The sequence below is a fragment of the Mirounga leonina genome, unplaced genomic scaffold, assembly GCF_011800145.1.
Source record: "Mirounga leonina isolate KUSES-001 unplaced genomic scaffold, KU_Mleo_1.0 Mir_125, whole genome shotgun sequence".
Taxonomy (NCBI): Eukaryota; Metazoa; Chordata; class Mammalia; order Carnivora; family Phocidae; genus Mirounga; species Mirounga leonina.
In genome coordinates this window covers 43,954,601-43,974,036 of record NW_023270305.1, presented here as the reverse complement: position 1 = coordinate 43,974,036, position 19,436 = coordinate 43,954,601, and the positions used below count along the sequence as shown (strand labels likewise).

The 19,436-nt window shown below is 45.1% G+C and overlaps 1 protein-coding gene across 1 annotated transcript in view; it reads right to left on the bottom strand.

Moving 5' to 3' along the window:
• FIGLA (folliculogenesis specific bHLH transcription factor) overlaps positions 1-14,773 on the bottom strand; it is a 31,432-nt gene extending 16,659 nt beyond the window's left edge. Inside the window, exons 1-3 of the mRNA XM_035000553.1 lie at positions 14,567-14,773; positions 10,776-10,928; positions 8,987-9,211 (exon numbers count right to left, since the gene is read on the bottom strand). Of these exons, the coding sequence (XP_034856444.1) occupies positions 8,987-9,211; positions 10,776-10,928; positions 14,567-14,773 (585 nt within the window). The remainder of the gene's footprint in view (positions 1-8,986; positions 9,212-10,775; positions 10,929-14,566) is intronic.
• Between the last annotated feature and the right edge of the window lie 4,663 nt (positions 14,774-19,436).

Genomic DNA, 19,436 nt, shown 5'->3' with positions numbered 1-19,436 from the left:
TAGAGAAGAGAAGCCACAGTGGGGCCATGGACATCCACGGCCAGGGGTTCCAAGGACTAGCTGGGAAAAATCACATGAGCATTCCCATTCCAGTCTGCATAATACATACGCTCCTTGCTGTACCTAAAGGAGGACAAGAGGATCTCCTAGGGGAGCTGGCGTAAGACACAAAAAAGCCCCATAGGGATTCTGAACATTAAACAGATACAGTATTTACTCAAAGAAGTATTTACCCTTAATGGGGTAAACCAGTCTTCCCACAATCTGAGTCATAGGGTCTTACTGGGTTTTTAAAAGTAGAATTCAATGTAGAAAGTTACATTTCTTCCCATCTAAATTGTGCTCATAATTGTCAATCCTGCCTTGGTATGTGAAAGTCCAGTCAGGACCCAGAGATCAGAACTCAGCATTGTGACCATAGCCTTGCCATCTCATGTCTACAGGGAGAGCTGCACAGATGATCTTCCAGCAAATGAGCTCCTTTATTATGAATAGGGCTTTGGCCACCAAGTCCCATATGGTCTGTCTCTTCCCTTGGGGACCTGATGCAAATTGTATGATGCAGGAAAACTCTACTCCTACATTCTTCTCACCTCGGAATACCCCAACGAGGCCGATGCCCAAGGCCCGTCTTCCACACTGGTGTTGCTGGAAGGACACATTCTTGGGGACAAAAGTCTTCCAAAAAGGAAAGGAGTGATCCAAAGAGGACCAGAAGACTTCCCCAAAATAAACAAGTTGTATTTATAGCCCCTACCCTCCCACTGGAAGATCTACCTTTAACACTATGTCTTTGGAATTCATTTTATTGCTAATCCATTCTGGATAACCCAGAGATTAGAACAAGTGGAGAAGGTGGAGGGTGGGAGGACACACTGACTTCCCACAGGGGCTAGCTTGTGTGGTCCTAGTACTTGATGGCTTTCTGCTAATCCAAAGAGCAGTCTGTCTCAAGGAGATCAGTAGCACAGCAGAGAAGTGTTGCCTCTACCTTTGAGAGACCCTTCCACTCAATTCTTGGAATTCTCCTCTGCATCTATGTGGGACCAATGAGATAGGCCTTTTATAAAACTCATATAAATATTCCCTCCAGAAGTCCACTAGGATAGATGAAGACTTACTTCAATTAATTTAACCACCAGGCCCATCATAGGTCAGAGAAATAGCAATTATTAGCTTTCTCGAATTATGTTCGGCTCACTGGCAGAGTTAGGAGCACATACCAGGTAGAGAGCTTGTCAAACACACCAAACTTCACACGTTTACACTGAACCCACTTTTGTGATTGATTTTTCTGTGGGAACAGAAGATTGAGAGTTATAACAAAGGAAATCCCACTCTCTTATTTTCATGAAGGAATTCATTTTTCCTCTAATATTTTCTTCTCATCCTGATCACAATGGGGCCTCAAGAGTCTTCCTTGGGTGCTGCTTGAATCTCTTCCTGAGTAGCCGCAGCCTGGGGCACCCTCCATTGGGGGTGGCATCACTCAAGGTTAGATGGATCCTGTCTTGTATGCTCCAGATCTCACCTTTCCAAAGTTCCAGGGCGAACAACCAGCATCCATATCATCAAGGCACCAATCCCTAAACCCCCAAAGTTTAAAAGACACAGTAACATCCTGAGCCAACACAACCACTAGAGCAGCCTTCACTCTGAGTCCCAGTGCTCTTGGTCCAGGGCTGCAAAGTTTAATGCCTAAACTGTAATGCAACAAGGGATGGTGGAGCTGACAAACCAGAGAGCACCCACCCCATCAAAAGGAAGTTCAAGTTTTTAAAATACTCTGCTGGCTAAACCCATCAGAATATGGCCCCATAGGCCACCAGCAAACACTGGGACAGACAGATGTAGTTCCCAAGAAGCCTAGACCACCACACTGAGGTAGAATTTTTGCTATCACATACAGCCAGCATCTGGGGGAAATGTGAGATGGAAAACAGGAGACAAATGCTTCAAGGCCTTCCCAGGGTGCTAATGAATTCATCCTAGCTGGCTAGACCATCTCGTTTCAGAGCTTAAAATGCTAGTAGAAGAAATGTCCCCAGTGACTAATTTCACACACAGATTACCACGATCTGCAGATGAGGTAGTGGAAATCTACCACCCTTAGAGGCCTCCTTCTCTCAGAAACCCTTCCAAGGCATACTCCCAGAACAGGCCAAAATTTAGAAGTGTGTGATGGCAGCACATCCAGACCCCATAACAGGCACTTATGTCCATCCACATACTCCTTTCCAGAGCCCCTCTGACCCCAGCACAATTGGCATCTCACTCCACAACACTGAGGATGGTCTTTGTCCAGGGACATGCCTTTATAGGATCACAGCCAACTCTGAACAAAATTCAGAGCCTTGCAGGATATGAAATGCCCAAGCCATAAACACAGGTGTCAAATAAAAGTAATAAACAATAGTAGGTCAGGGAACATCTTGTCACCCAGCCCAATCCCAAAACAGCAAAATCTTACGCCTTGAAAGTCCAGTTCTAAACGAGCCTTGCCAGGACATTGACATTGATTCCTATTCCTACCAAGGCCAGATGCCGTGGCTGCACACAGCTCATGGCCCTCTCCATTTGCACACATACTTGCTGATTCAGTCCCCAAGTGAACCTGCTCTGGCCCGAGAAGTTAATCTCCATGCCTGCCATCAGCAGATTCTTATGTACTTCATTTGGGATTTTTGCCTCTCAGGAATGTTGTTGATCTTGCACAGGCTGTTCTGACCCCATCCTCAAATCCTCAAAAATGCCCATCTCTGCCAGCACCAGGATTGCACTCCTCAGATCCTCTCCAAGGGCAGGAAGACTGGTGCCGTGCCTGCAAACTGAAGCTGGAGGGGGCCTGCCTCCCAGATCCTGAGCCCCTCTGTACATAGCATTTCAATCCAATGAGTCACATCAGCTACACCCAGGTTTCCAGTTAGGGTGTCTGGCCAGGACCCTGAAACCCTATACAGTCACCTCTTCAGGTAAACTGCACTGCACCCTTATGAGAATTGTTTGACAGACAAAAGCCGGGCTGAGCTTTGTTTCCCTGGCCCTTATCACTCCATCCTGCTTGGTTATAAAATGCAAGCTTTTATAAAGTTATTAAAAGTGATTTTGAGGGCACCTGGGTGGCTCAGTTGGTTAAGCGACTGCCTTCGGCTCAGGTCATGATCCTGGAGTCCCTGGATCGAGTCCCGCATCAGGCTCCCTGTTCGGCAGGGAGTCTGCTTCTCCCTCTGACCCTCCCCCCTCTCATGTGCTCTCTCTCATTCTCTCTCAAATAAATAAATAAAATCTTAAAAAAAAAAGTGATTTTGAATAATTGCTCAAGCCACATGCCAATAAGGATCTCAGATTTAAACCTATTAACAAGGAGAAAACTAACCAGAAAGATAGTCACACAGTAGGCACTTCAAAGAGAAAAAAAATCACCTCCCCCTTCCCATCCTAAACAATTCAGTCCTAATGCTGTTAGCTCACAGCGAGGTAGGGGGATCCACAGTGGCCCTGAGTGAAGTGCTGGAGGCTGAGCAGGGTGAGGATGGCATCCACACATGGAGATGGCCATGTCAGAGGATGTCAGAGACCAAGCAGATAAGTGGCCACACCGCAGGGTGGCTCAGTGCAAAGTGGTAAAGTCCAATCAGCAGGAGGGGGGCTTTGGAAGGGCAACCTGGCATGGAGAGTCGGACCCAAGCCAGGTAAGAAGGGTGCCCAGGCAGAGGGGCAGGGTAGCATGGGGAGAAGACGTCCATGCCAAATCCAGCAGGCATGCATGTGTGTAGGTGACTTCACGTGGTGAGCCAGAGTCCAAGTAGAGTGAGTAGATGTCCATGTGTGTGGTGATGGATGGCCTGAGTAGAATGTCAGAGCCAGGGAGAGGGTTCTTATGGCCAGGCAGCTTGTCATGGGTGCTGTTCTGGGCTGAATTATGTCCCCTCACAATTCATATGTTGAAGTCCTAACCCCCATACCTCAGAATGTAGCTGTATTTGGAGATAGGGCCTTAAAAGGTGTGATTAAGTTAAAATGAAGGGTAGGGGAGTTGGGGGGGAGATGGGCTAAATGGGTGATGGGTATTAAAGAGGCCACCTGTTGTGATGAGCACTGGGTGTTGTATGTAAATGATGAATCCCTGAATTCTACTCCAGAAACCAATATTGCACTATATGTTAACTAAAATTTAAATTAAGAAAAATAAAATATAATGAAGGGTAGGCACCAATCCAATATGACTGGTATCCTTATTAGAGAAAATTGGGGCACATACACGCAGAGGAAAGATCATTTGCAAGCCAAGGAGACAGGCCTCAGAAGAAACCAAATTTGCCAACGTCCTGGTCTTAGATTTCCAACCCCCAGAACTGCAAGAAACAAATTTCTGTTGTTTAAACCACTTAATCTGTGTATTTTGTTATTGCAGCCCTAGCAAACTAATACAGGTGCTAAAGTCCAAAAGGGGTGAAGAGAAGAGCCACCATGAGGGAGACAGCACAGAAAGAAGTGAGTTACACATGCAGTGTCCTTGATGAAAGATTCATTCCAAGGCTCAGGGTGGGAAAGTACATGATGCTCAAGCTCAGAACATCTACCAGAAAGGAAGTGATCAAAAAATGATAGTGACACGTCAAGCAGGAAGATAGCCCATTTGAAGGGGCTTTCACTGGCCACAATGAGGACAATCTGAATAACAAAATAAATCATGAAATACTATGATATTATGATGGTAATCTAATGAATTAAATAGAAAACTATGTGTCTATAATATAAAAAATATAAATGAATATAGAAATAACCAAAATGTTCTACAATAAAAAAATGGGGTGCCCGGGTGGTTCAGTCAGTTAAGCATCCAACTCATTTTTTTTTTTTTAAGATTTTATTTATTTATTTGACAGAGAGAGACACAGCGAGAGAGGGAACATAAGCAGGGGAGTGGGAGAAGGAGAAGCAGGCTTCCTGCAGAGCAGGGAGCTGGATGCAGGGCTCAATCCCAGTACCCTGGGATCATGACCTGAGCCGAAGGCAGACACTTAACGACTGAGCCACCCAGGCGCCCCAAGCATCCAACTCTTGATTTCGTTTCAGATCATGATCTCAGGGCTGTGACGTCGAGCCCTGCATCAGCTCCGTGTTGGGCATGGAGCCTGCTTGGGGTTCTCTCTTTCCTTCTGCCTCTCTCTTTTTCCCTCTCCCTCCTTCTCTTAAAAAAAAGTTCTACAGGGCGCCTGGGTGGCTCAGTTGGTTAAGCGACGGCCTTCGGCTCAGGTCATGATCCTGGAGTCCCGGGATCGAGTCCCGCATCAGGCTCCCTGCTCGGCGGGGAGTCTGCTTCTCCCTCTCCCACTCCCCGTTTGTGTTCCCTCTCTCGCTGTGTCTTTCTCTGTCAAATAAATAAATAAAATCTTTAAAAAAAAAAAGTTCTACAATAAGTAAATGGTTAAACTGGGGCATATCCATCCCATTGACTAATATTCAGCAATGAAAAGGAGGAACAGACTTTCAATACAACCACTGGGATGATTTAAAGGGCACTGTGCTAAGTAAGAAGGCCAGACTCTAAAGAACACATACTGCATGATTCCATATTGTTTAGGACTTTCCCCAAAGGATAGAGATGGAGAACAGATTAGTGGTTGCCAGGGGGATAGGGAGAGTAGAAATGTGGGGGCAGTGAGTGGGTAGCAGGCAGGAGAGATTTATGAGGGTAGAACAGTGCTGGATCTTGCCAGGAGTGGTGATTCCACAAATCTACACATGTGATAAAATGACAGGAAACTATACACACATAGTACCAATTTCAATTTTCTCGTTTTGATATTGTACTATAGTTACAGAAGATGTAGCCATTAAGGGAAACCAAGTTAAGGATACATGGGACTTCTCTGTACTATCTTTGTAACTTCCTGTGAATCTATATTTCAAAATAAAAAGTTTATTTTTTTAAGATTTTTATTTATTTGAGAGAGAGCATGAGTGGGGAAGAGGGGGAGAGGGAGCAGACTCCCCGCTGAGCAGGGAGCCCGATGCAGGACTCGAACCCAGTACCCTGCAATCATGACCTGAGCCGAAGACAGATGTTTCACCGACTGAGCCACCCAGGTGCCCCAAAATAAAAGTTTCACAAATATAGAATGTTTGATGAAGAATAGGATATATAGATAGCTTCAAAGCATCTCCACACAAAACACAGATTACAAAGGGAAAAAGCTAATTAAAGTAGAGAGGCTTGACAGTCACCACATTAAGCAAATGATTGAAGTGAACATCTTTAGTAACAGAACAAATCAAAATGTACCCCATCCAATAGGATGCAATGAGTAGAAAATAACATCATTTCTGTGATATTCCCACCAAAGATTTGGGTCTGAATCTAATCAGGAGGAAATAGACAAACACAAATCAAACATTCTACAAAACAACTGGCCTACAATCTTCATACGTGTCAAGGTCATAATAAAAGTCATGCAAAGACCAACAGAATATTCCAGATAGCTGGAAGCTAAAGAGATATGACAACTAAATACAACTCATGATTCTCAGCTGGTCCTTCTGCTAGAAAGGACATTCAGACTGTTGGTGAAAACCCGAATGGAGTCTGAGGATTTTGCGGCAGTAATGCCACAACATCAACTTCCTGATTTCACAGCTACACTGTGGTCTACAAGAGAATGTCCATTTATAGGAAATGCACACTAATTAGGGGTGATGGGACATTAAGCTGGCAACTTACTCTCAAATGGGTCAGGGAAAAAGTTATTTGTACTCTATCTGCAGCCCTTCTAGAAGTTGTTTCAGAATAAATGCCTTTATGTTAACAATAAATGATTTAGATGTCAAAGAATGAGAAATCCTTCACAAAACTGATGAAATCCTAGAACATTTCTGTAAAAAAATGGCACTCTTTATATTCAGGCCTGGAAAAATCACACTTGGCAGAAGGTACATGCATATCTAAAAAATCTCAGAAACACGATTCTTTGTTCATTCTAAGAATTAGCACAGTCTTTCAACTAGCAATTTAAACTGCATTAGCTAAAAGACTGAAATATGTCTCCCTTTTTTTAAAGAAAGTTCCAGTTAGAACTTTTCTGTGTCTTACTAGAAAATGTTAGTCCCCACTTAAAATCTACTTACTATAAATGGCCTATTTCCAGAATCAATAATCCTTGGAAGACAAGGACATCCTGTACATCCTTGCTGCTGGTGTTGCCAAGCATAAGCCTGCTCTGTTTTCCATTCAGATTCCAGGCCCAGCCTAGGCCCAAAAGGACTGGCAGGAAGGTGCAGTCAGGCAGCTCACCACAAGAATGACATGGTAATACCTTCCTGCTAAGGATCAGTCAGGATTAAATGCAAGTAAGAGTCTTGCCTTAATACACAGAACATATTAAAACTAACATTACTACTATTAACAGAGAACAGGTTCAAGGTTCAGCTCAGGTCATATCTTCCTCCTTACTTTTGTTCTCAGCCATTCCCTGTCAGCTCATGTAGTAGCCATGGGAATTATTTCTCCTAAGGGTTAACTGGCAAGGGAAGGTTTGGTTTATAGATCAAGTGGCCAGAATATGAAAATCTAAAACCGAGCATGTACAAAAGTAGAATCCTTAGAAAACAGTAATCAAGTCAGCAATGGCAGCCATGGCCAGCCAGTCAGGAGGAAGCCTGTTAAGACCTCAAACCAGAATAGAGCATTATTAAGGGCCAAGTCAATAAACTCAGAACACTTGCTACAAACAGAGCTAGGATGCCTGTGGCTGATTGTTGATTGCTCACCAATCAATATTGATTGCTCGTGATGAGTCAAGCAGATTTAATAATGTATGTCCAAGTGAACACTGACATGCCAAACACTGCACTAGACACTAGACACCTCACTGACATGATCCCATTTGAGCCTCACAATTACCTAATGTACAAGGTAGGTACAATTATCATTCCTATTCCATAGATGGGAAAACTGGGGATTAGAGAGATTCAGCAGCTCACCCAAGGTTACACAACTAGCAAGGGGTAAAACCAGTGTTTGAACCCCAGTGTTTGGTCTCTAGAACCTGCGCTCAACTGCTATTCTAAACTGCCTCCCATCACCAACCATCATTTGTGACTCCACAGCTCCCACTGTCCCTTACCTCACACTAAGCAACTTGCTTGTTACCGTATGCTTGGTTCCAGTTCCTACAAGCCTTTGTTTCTATAGCAGTCATGCTGTAGGATGGACCACGGGGTGTCATCAGAGTGACAATGAGACACAGCAAGGGCAAAAAGTCTACTTTGTGGACTTGGAGAAGCAGGCTGCTACTTCTATCTAGCAGCTTCATTAGTTTGGCAAAGTAATAAGAGCTATTATAATAAACTCTTGTTTTTACTTAGAAAATGCTGCCTTCCTATAGGAAACAACTGAAGGTTGCTGGAGGGGAGAGGGATGGGGGGGATGGGGTAACAGGATGACGGGCATTAAGGAGGGCACAGGATGTAATGAACACTGGGTGTTGTATGCAACTGATGAATCACTGAACCCCACCTCTGAAACTAATAATACACTATTAATTAATTGAATTTAAATTAAAAAAAAAAAAGAAAATGCTGCTTTCCCACAAGGCCAACTAAAAATATGTGTGCATGCATGTGCACACATGTTCATGGGTATGTGGTGTCACCATGGAACTTTATATATGGCAAGCTACTTCTTTTTCTGGAGATCTCAGAGTCAGAAAAACTTTTGATGAATTAATTAGGGTCATCAAAAAGTAAACTTAGGTCTGTACTGGATAATTCTAGAGGGGTTGCCTTCTCCTTGAGTTGCTTACCAATTGATTTGGAAACATAATAACAGATTTTCCAAACTAGCAAACTCCACTTTCCCACCTAGGTACTTTCACAAAATGATCTTATTTCAATCATCTTTTAGCATGGAAAATTCCACACACCTCAAGGAAAATATTTTGAGTTTTTTGACCCCCATGTGGCTATTTAAGAAGAAACACTTTACCAGACTCCTGGTTGGGGAGATAACTCCAGTCGTAGACATCACGCTCTGGCGACAAGTGTATGCTGACTCACCACTGCCACCATCTGCCCAGGGCCTTTCCTCCTCGTTCTTCAAGCCCACAGTACAGCAGGCATGCTGGCTGATGTTTCTGGATAGATCTCTAGCCAAGGACATAGGTGGTTCAGAAGGATTGTTCCTATAGTTCTGGTGATCCGGATTTTGTCTCTAGAAACCATATTTAGTTGTCAAACGGTATAATAGAACAGTCAGACTGAATATTTAATATATTTCAAAATTTTAACCAATGTAGTTTCATTTAAGTGATAAGGGCAATCTTACGTTATGGATGAAAAGAAAATCATTACTCAATAGACTGTATTTGTTTTTTCTAGAACCTTAAAATATTATGCAATTGGCAACTGCATTAAAAAGATTATCCCATGGAGCAGATCCTGTAGTTTATAATAAATGCAGCACAAAACAAAGCACTTCTGTTACACATGCAAGGAAAAACTAAGGCAGCCACCTGCTCATGTGCAAACACTATGGTCATGCCACAACCCAAGCATCCAATTGGCTAACAGGATAATCCATTCCCACTGTTGCAGAATGTATCCTCTCTGAAGTCACCCTAGTAGGACTAGTGGACAAGGAAAAAAAAATTGAAAGTACCATTATATACCTGGCCGTTCCTGCCCTAAGTTTCTAGAATGATTGTGTTTCTCTATTCCCTAGTATATGTCCTTCTCTTCTGTCCCTAAACACAATCACATCGCTACATAGAAAAGACTTTCACTGATCTAACCACTTCTTCCATCCTTTTGATCCTTCTTTCCGGTCTCAGATTTCCAGGTTTAATGGACTTGAAGTTTGCTATTGTGCTCTGCCTGGACTTCAGACACTTACATACACTCAACCTGGAATTCCAGCCCACTCCTAGCCCACATCTCACATGCTGGGCCTCTCTGTAGCTTCTTGCACTACTTCTACCCTCAGATTCCCAAGATTCTCCCTTGCCTGACCTTAGGCCCTATCTTTCTTCTCCACCTTCCTGCTACCTTCTCCTCTCTGATGGCTCCTCTTCCCTCAGGTCAATGGTGTCACTTCGGGCTCATTTCTAAGGCCTTTCTCTCCTCATACCTTACCTCCTCTGATGACTAATCCACTTAACAGGTCTTCAAGGCTTGCCTGACCATGCAACCAGCCCATATAACTAGCCCACAGCTTCCACTGCCTAATGGACACTTCTGAGCTATGCACCCTGATAATGGTGGTGACAAGTATGTGCTTCATGGTTTGCAAAGCAAGTTCAATTATTTCATCCCACCAAAAGGTTGCAAACCCCATGAGACTGGCATCACAACTACTGCTGAACATTCCACCAGGGTTGTCCCTCAGGGAGGGCCTCTCCAAGGGAAATGCCTCTTCCTTTCTGGGTCCTGTCCGATGGAAAACCACCAGTACAGAATGGGTTTATCTCATGCCCTAGCAATCAAGGTTCTATTAAAGATTCAGCAGTTAGGAACTAGATGCCTGGATGTGACAGGAGGTAAGTATATAGATAAGCAGGAACTTGGCTCCAAAACTTACACAGATCTGGATTCAAACCCCAGTCCTGACATCTCTTAGCTATGTGGCCTTTAGCCATATTTTGGTTTCCTCCTCTATAAAACATGGATCATAAATAACTCACAGGATTGTTACAAACAACTGGAACATTATAAATTGCCTGGCACATGGAAAGGGCTCAGTAAATGGTGGATATTGCTCTTAATTCTTAAGCCTTTACCTCAGAGTCTTTGGCTCCTTCCAAAACATCACTGAGAACTTGTATGTATTCTGTTGCACCTTTAAGGATATCAACTTTGCTAGGCTTCCTGCTTTGGGGAAGAAATGGCACAAGTGCCTTCAGTTTAGCAAAACCACGGTTGAGATTTTTTATCTGGAAAACAAAAAAAGCACAGTGACATACAGAGAGGCTAATTTGTACAGATATCTGCCCCCAAACCACAGAAGAGGGTTGTGAGGGCTTGTTTGCATGGCTCTTGTCTGGGTGGTGAACCGAAGCAGGCACAGGCCAGAGTCACCGCTCCCCCAGCAGCGCGGTTCCTGGCAGTCGAGGAAGGAGTGGCATAAGCTTGGCACTGTGGGTGAATGGGCTGGCAGAGAGGGGGTTTGTGTTCTTGCTGAACCCCCTCCTCTTCCTCTTATAGCATACCCACTGTAATGTTCAGGCAGTGGGGTAGTGGCTAAAACTCTAAATCAAAACATCAGGATTTAAAACCCAGCTCCACCATGTACTAGCTTACAAGAATGTGTAGGATACTTCATATTACCAAGCTATGGTTGTTTATCTGTAAAGTGGGAAATACCCACCTTGTAAGTTTTGTGGTGATCAACACAATTACACATAAAACACTTCTTCCTGACCTGGCACGTAGAAAGTCCTAAGTGGTACTGATAATGAACAAAATGTGCAAATACTTATCTACTCAAGCACTGAGCCATCAACTCTTTAACCTCTTTCCCAACCAAATCGAGTCAAGTGTTAGAGTCTAGAGAGTCTGCATGTTGGCAAGATTTGAAAGGCAGAATAAGGCTATTTAGCCACATGTTTATAATTTTCCAGGGTCTAATCCTTCAGTTCTGAGGCCTGGAATGTTGAGGACCATCCCCCAAAGGGAACTGGCCTTGGAAAAACTGGCTTCCACTACACCATAAAGCCAATATACTCATATTGTACTCATATTTATTGAGATCCCTCTCCCACTCCAGATCAAAGTGAACAATGGACATAGTCATCCCATTTCAGCACAATACAAAGACCAATAAAGGTGTGAAAATGTGGAACTTTGATAAAAGAACTACAAAACAAAATAGAAATTAGATATGATTTTTCATGTGCCAAGCTGGTAATATTGTTGCTTTGTTAGTCATACCCAGCATTGGAGATAAACAAAGAAAAGTCTTATATCCCATAAGGGATTAAAATTAGTAAACTTCTCTAGAAAGCAGTTGGGCAACTGGCATCAAAAGTTGTGAGACATCCTATGTCTCAGTAATTCCATTTCTAGCATTTTATTTGAGAGCAATTATCAGACATGCACATAAAGACCAGTAAAAAGCTGGGAAAAGCATAAAGGCTGGTCCATTTATATGACAGAGTATGCAGTAAAAAGCTGTTCTTTGAAAGAATGCTTAAGAATGAGGAAATGTCAAATAAAAACCACAATGAGACATCACCTTACACCGGTCATAGTGGCTAAAATTAACAAGTCAGGAAACAACAGATATTGGTGATGATGCTGAGAAAGGGGAACCCTGTTACACTGTTGGTGGGAATGCAAACTGGTGCAGCCACTCTGGAAAACAATATGGAGTTTCCTCAAAAAAGTGAAAATAGAGCTACCCTACAACCCAGCAATTGCACCACTAGGTATTTACCCCGAAGACACAAATGTAGTGATCTGACGGGGCACCTGCACCCCAGTATTTATAGCAGCAATTTCCACAATAGCCAAACTATGGAAAGAGCCCGGATGTCCATCAACAGATGAATGGATAAAGACGCTATGGTAGGGCGCCTGGGTGGCTCAGTTGGTTAAGCGACTGCCTTCGGCTCAGGTCATGATCCTGGAGTTCTGGGATCAGTCCCGCATCAGGCTCCCTGCTCAGCGGGGAATCTGCTTCTCCCTCTGACCCTCCTCCCTCTCATGCTGTCTCTCATTCTCTGTCTCTCAAATAAATAAATAAAATCTTTAAAAAAAAAAAAAGACGCTATGGTAATATATATACAATGGAATATTACTCCGCCATCAAAAAATGAAATCTTGCCATTTGCAACGACGTGGGTGGAACTAGAGGGTATTATGCTAAGTGAAATAAGTCAATCAGAGAAAGAATTATCCTATGATTTCACTCATATGTGAAATTTAAGAAACAAAACAGAGGATCATAGGGGAAGGGAGGGAAAAATAAAACAAGACAGTATCAGAGAGGGCAGAGAGGGAGACAAACCATAAGAGGCTCTTAATCATAGGAAACAAACTGAGGGTTGCTGGGGCACAGGGGGGTGGGGGGATGTGGTAATTGGGTGATGGACATTAAGGAGGGCACCGGATGTAATGAGCACTGGGTGTTATATAAGACTGATGAATCACTCTACCTCTGAAACTAATAATACACTATGTTAACTGAATTTTTTAAAAAGAATGAGGAAACGCTTTCGATAAAGTGGAAAAAAATAGAAAACTGTACCATCTCACAATTTTATAATTATGTATGTGCACACACATAACTAGAAAAAAAGACTGGGAGGATATATACAAGAATGTTAGTTCATGGTAGTTATATCTGTGTTATGGGTGTTTCTGTTCCCTAGTCATTTCTCTATTTTTCAGGTGTATTGATTTTATCCTTGTAAAGAAGAATGAAAGCCATTAGCTTTAAAATAGAGGATAAAACCAAGAAGAATTCTCTGCAGAAAGTGATTGCTTCCTGATGGAAAGGCCCATGGAAAAGGCAAACTACTGGATCAGAGAATCTTGTTTGAGGCCACATCATCCCATCAGATCACAGGGTCATTTTCACAAGGGGTCTAATGCCTGGTAAACCCATGCTTTCCCACTCTTGCAGTTTCTCCAACTTCCCCTGGTCTTCTCCTCTCACTTGGTCCTTTCTCCTCCTGCCCTTTCCCAAAGCTCCTAGCTGATTCACCGGGGCTACACTTCCAAAGGGCCCGGGCATGCAGGCACGTCCCCAGCAGAACCTCCCCGTCAAGTCCCCAGGTTGAAGCCTCGCCCTCCGTCCCCCCACCCCACCCCCACCCCCGCCGGCTTCCTCTCTAGGACCGCCTGGGCTGCCGCCAAACCCCAGGTTTGCAAAGAGCAGAAGGGAGACCAGACTGGACACACTGAGGGCCCCGGTTCAGTTAGAAACACTAAAAGCCACCAGTAGATGTCGCTCGGACTATGGTCCACAGGAGCATTGGGCGTCGTGATTCACCACGTCCCGGCCTGACTGGGAAATGAGCCACGGGCTGGAGTGGAAGTCCGGGGCACACCGGGGCACCGTGTTTCCTTCCTCTAAAAAAGAGAAAAGAATAACTTCCACTGGGCCCCCTCACCCCATACTTGCTTCCAGGCAGAGATGCAGAGGGAAGGGAAAGGGGCCGTGGGAGCCCTTTGCGCCCCAAGCGCTCACCCAGCGCGGGCGGCCGCGAGACTGAGGAGCAACTCCCGCGCGCTGATCTTTTTGAAAGCACCTGCCGAGGGGAGACATTTTTGGCGTTGTCACGGGCCTCGCGTGCCCTCATCCCACCCCCAGACCCCGTGGCAGGTGGCTAGCAGGTGAGGAGGCCATCCCAGGATCGAAGAACGAGCAGCGGGACGAGGGAGGAGGGTAACAAGGCCGCTACCATTCTCGCAAGCTGGAGACCCGAGCCGGGCCGCAGGAGGCTCGAGTCGCCTCCGAGCCCCGCGGGTGGGCGGGGAGTGGGTGCACCGGCTGCTCGCCAGGTGTTTGGTGGGGAGCAGCCGAGCCCGGGTGGCCTTGGGGCCCCGCGCGGGGCAGGGCGCTCACCCGCTCGCGCTCCTTGGCGTTGGCCACGCGCCGCCGCTCCAGCACCAACTGGAGGTCCTCGGTCGAGGAGTAGCCTCCGGAGGGCAGCCGCTTGAGCCGGCAGATGGCGGCCAGCTGGGGCAGCGGCCCGAACTGCTCCCGCAACACGTCCTCCAGCACCTCAGCCGGCGGGACGCCCAGGAGAGCGGGCGCGGGCGCTGCGTCCATGGCGGAGAGCGGAAGGGCAGGGGGCCGCGCGGCCTTTCATCGCCCGCACCTGGGGCCTCACGAGGCACGGGGGCGGGGCCTGGACCACCTGTCGCCGTTCTCCTGCCCCGCCTCATGCCAGTCGGGTCGCGCCCCTGGGAAGACTGGCCCTTGGGGATCTGGGGTTCAGCAGCTCCGCAGGTGATTTTGGTGAACACGGGATTACAGACAGCAACCGGTTCTCAAATTTGGCTGCACACTGGAATCACCTGGGGAGTTGGGTTTTTCTTAATCCGCCTGCCTGGGTACCAATCCCCCAAATTCTAATTTGATCCATCCAGGCTGGGGCCTGCGCTTCTGGATACATGTATACACATGTATGCAAATATATGTATGCACATGTATACATTTACCAGAAAAACTTGATGGCTACACACAAAACTTTTAAAAGTTCATTTTGAAATAAATAAAAGTTGCAAGAACAGTAAGAGGTCCTACAGCCCCTTCACCTAGATTCTCCACTTGTTAACTTTTTTCACATTTACTCCATTGCCCTCTGTCTCTATGAATATTCCCGTTTTCATTATTCTTTTTCTAAAGCATTTCCTAAGTCTTGCCCGGTCTTCATAATCTTGACAGTTTCAAAGAGGAGAAGTCTTTCATTCTGAAGGCTGTCCCTCAACTGGAGTCTGCCTAATATTCCCTCATGTCCAGACCTAAGCCATCCCTTCTTGGAAGGGACTCCACAGAAAAGATGTTGGGCCGTCTCTATACATCTCTTCAGGATATACATGATGCTGACCTGTCCCACCACTAGTAAAGTTAACCTTGATCACCCAGTCAAGGTGGTATCTGCCAGATTCCTTCACCATAAATGGACTAATTTTTCCTTTTGATTGATAAATATTTTGTGAGGAAATCACCAATATCCTTAGCATCCATTGCTGACTCCTGCCTGAATTAACCACCATTTTGTGGCCAAGTGGTTGACATCCTACTGTGGAGAAGAGCTTTTCCTTCTCCCCCATTTATTTATTCATTTTGTATTTAGCATGAACTCATGACTTTCTATTTTATTTAATAAGATGTAATTTATTCATATCACTATTTCAATACTTAAATGGCCCCAGATTTGGCCTGTAGGAGCCCCTTCATGCTGGCTTCTCTGTTCTTTTGACATGACCCCATCACTCTCTGCATGCTTTCTTAGTTGTGCAACAAAGGCTCATCTTGGATTTTCCCAGCCCAGCCATGGAATCACTCACTTCTTTTAGTGCAAAATGAAATTTAGAAACAAAGATTTGGATGCTTGATTATTCATTCTTTTTGGGATGCAATCCTTCTAAATCCTTTTAGCAGATAGGAAATATACATATGTACACACACAAGCATACACACACACATACAACTATATATATAGTTATATACATATTTCTGTGTAAATAGAGATTTAAAAAGCATGAATTCACACTAATACCTCCCATTCCAATCGAATAGCTAAGATTTCTCATGTTTCTCCTTAATTTGTAACTCCCTTCTCCAACAGTGAGAAACCTGACTCCCGTTATCCTCAATGTATTTACTTATTTATTCACTTAACTCCATAGTCAGTTTCGTAGCCACATCGGCCACCTCCTCAGCCCCATCTTGTCTTCAGCTTCCACCATGACATTGCCTACAAAGGAAGGGCAAGGGAAGAGAAGAGGGTGCATCAAATGTTTAACTGGGGTTCCCCCAGCAGTGGGCCTGGGAATGAGGTAAGATCTGTGCCTCATATCTTCTATATGTCTTGCATTTTTCACAATAAGCATGGGTCATATATAAATATACTTACACATATGTATTTATATATATATATATATATATTTAAGAAGGAAAATAATTTTGTTTGCTCTAAGTTTATTTGGTGTTGTCTGCCAGCAAACAGAACCAAAAGAGCCAAATGTGTGGAAATAAAGCTTAAAATGGAGATCATTTACCCATTTACTTAATTTTGCTTGAGCATCAAAAAGGACATTATTGACATTTTCTGTTTTATTCTAAACCCTTGAATGGACAAATTGGTGTGTAGCAGGAATCCAGTATGAGAACCGCAGAAGCTATTCCTTCATACTTGCTCCCCTCCATCAACTCCAACTGTCCCTTTCTGGCACCTTGTCTGTTGGCTTCCTATATTGAGCCCTATGTCCTGAGGGAGAGCAATCACAGGAACCAATCTGAGCTAAGATGTTACACCCGATGGTGACTTGGTGCCGCTACCTCGAAGATGCAATGGCCTAGTGAACAAACAAAGTTCACTTTTCTCTCCTCTGGCAGTGTGAAAGGTGCAGGTCAGCGGTGCATCTCTGCTCCTCATGGTCACCCGGGACTTAAGGCCCTTCCAGATCCTTGTCCCTTCATCATTGCTTCTGAGTGTCATTTTCAAAAATGGAGCTGTCCTATTAGAGGCCTGTGTCATCGCTGGTGCCTGGAGCATCAAAGACCTCAGACCATTCACCCCAGGCAAGATTCGGAGCAGCATCAGAAACTCTTCTAGGTATTCCAAGCGGATGCTAAATGATTTAATTCGGGGACTTAGGCGCTTAACGCAATCACTGGGAGGGCTGGTGGAGCCAGAGGGCCTCAGTTGGAGAACACACCGCCAACGCTGCAGGCTAGGAAGCAGGGACCAGTGCTGCGGGGGCCCCAGGGACACTGCTGCAGAGAAATGCCAAGTCCCCACCCCGTGGCTTGTCCACAGAAAATAAATAAAAGGACAGGGACATGAGCTCTGCCTGATGGCCATGCTCACACACCTGTTTCTAAGGAGGTCATCTTAATTGGCATCCGGAACCCTGAGAATAAGGGGTCCTGGAAAATGGAATTTCAGCCTTCCTGCCTCTGCAGTGCGGGGAGGCACCCTGGAAGAAGGGAAGGAGGAAGGAAGCGGGGATGGACGAGGTTTGGGAGAGCTAATCCACTGTATCCTCCACCCTGAGACAGAGAGAAACTGGCCCTTGCTCTGTCCTTTGCCCCAGCAGATTCACTTCATCAATCTTTCCTGTTTCCTACCCTGGGGCCCAGCTAAAAGGAACACTCCCCATATCTGCCTGGATCCTTGGCAGCCCCTCATCACACTGATCAGTTTGTGGCTCAAACACAGTTCCCTTAATCTCTATAGCTCAGTCAAAACATGAAAGAGCTGCTAAAAAAAAAAAAAAAGCTTTAGTCACCATACAGTACATCATTAGTTTTTGATGTAGTGTTCCATGATTCATTGTTTGCATATAACACCCAGTGCTCCATGTAATACGTGCCCTCCTTAATACCCATCACTGGGCTGTATGGTGACTACCATAACATAATAAAAAAAATTACAATAAAAAATGGATCATACAATTTAAAAAAACAGCTTTAAATAAGGGAAGGCAAAGAATGACATTTTTAAAAGGGATCAGAAACTATAAAGAGACAAGTCTATATTGCCCAGAATTCCTATCTACATCAATTTGGCAATTTCACATTATTACTCATATTCGTATAAATTCATATTATTATTACATACTATGTATGATTTTATCTCATCATATTCCTGGGAACTGGACTTTACTCCCATTGTGCAGATGAGAAAATCAGTGCCGGAGAAGTTGAATGACTAGCCAAGGCTACCCTGCTGGTCAGTTTCTGAATGTCCTCTATCCCAGGGTCACTGGGCCCAGGCGCACACTTCCGGCTGGCCTGGTGCCCCAGCACACAGGCCCTGCTTGCTTGCCATGCCCCATACTTCACTTCCCTTGAGGCTCCTCCTCCTCCTCCACTCCCACTGGGCATGCGCTGGGGTTACTATCTTGGCCACATCACCAGCAGAGTTAACCGTGGGTCGGAAGTGCTTCTCCACCAAGAACAGAGAAGGGGAACAGACCCACAGCCTTTGTCCCCAGGAAGCTGGTGAGAGGTCAGGGACAGCCAGCTCAAGTCCTCATTTGTGCCAGTGTGCTCAGCAGTAGCCAGTGGCCTCCAGCTTTGACGAGATGCAGAAAGGTGCCTGACAGCCTCCTGAAAGAGTAGATGGATGGAAGCCTCGAGCCTGGCAGACTGTGGGACCTCACAAAGAGTTGAGACTTACGGGGCCTGAGGGTTAGTCGTGGGTCCAAGAGGAAGAGCTCCTGCAGCATAGGACTTGATAGGACCGCAGGCAAGGCATTCAAACTCTCTAGGCCTCACCTTGCCATCTGTAAAGCGGAGATTGTGATAGAAGCTTCCCCAGAATTATAGCAAGGAGTCAGTTAGGCCATTGGCACAATAATACCAGCTAACGCTGGTATCATGGGATCCATGGGCCATGCACTTTTCTAAGCTCATTTTATGGATTAACTTTCTTAATCTGCACAACAGCCTCAAGAGAGGGGTACTCTAATTTTTTCACAGGAGAGGAAATTGAGACACGAAAGTCAAGTAACCAGCTTTCCCAGCTAGACAGGGGCAAAGCTAGGATTAGACCCAGGGTGTTTGGCCATGGAGCCTGGGTCTATAACCACCAATCTCTCCTGCCTCACGTGATTCCCACCACATCGTAAGTGATGACTACACTCCAGATAGAATGCCCAGAAACTTGGCTATTACACAGACAAGGCGTAAGTGACCCAGGCAGAAGGTGTTCTGAGCAAAAGTGCAGAAGCTGCAGTGAGAGCTGGTTGAGGAGACA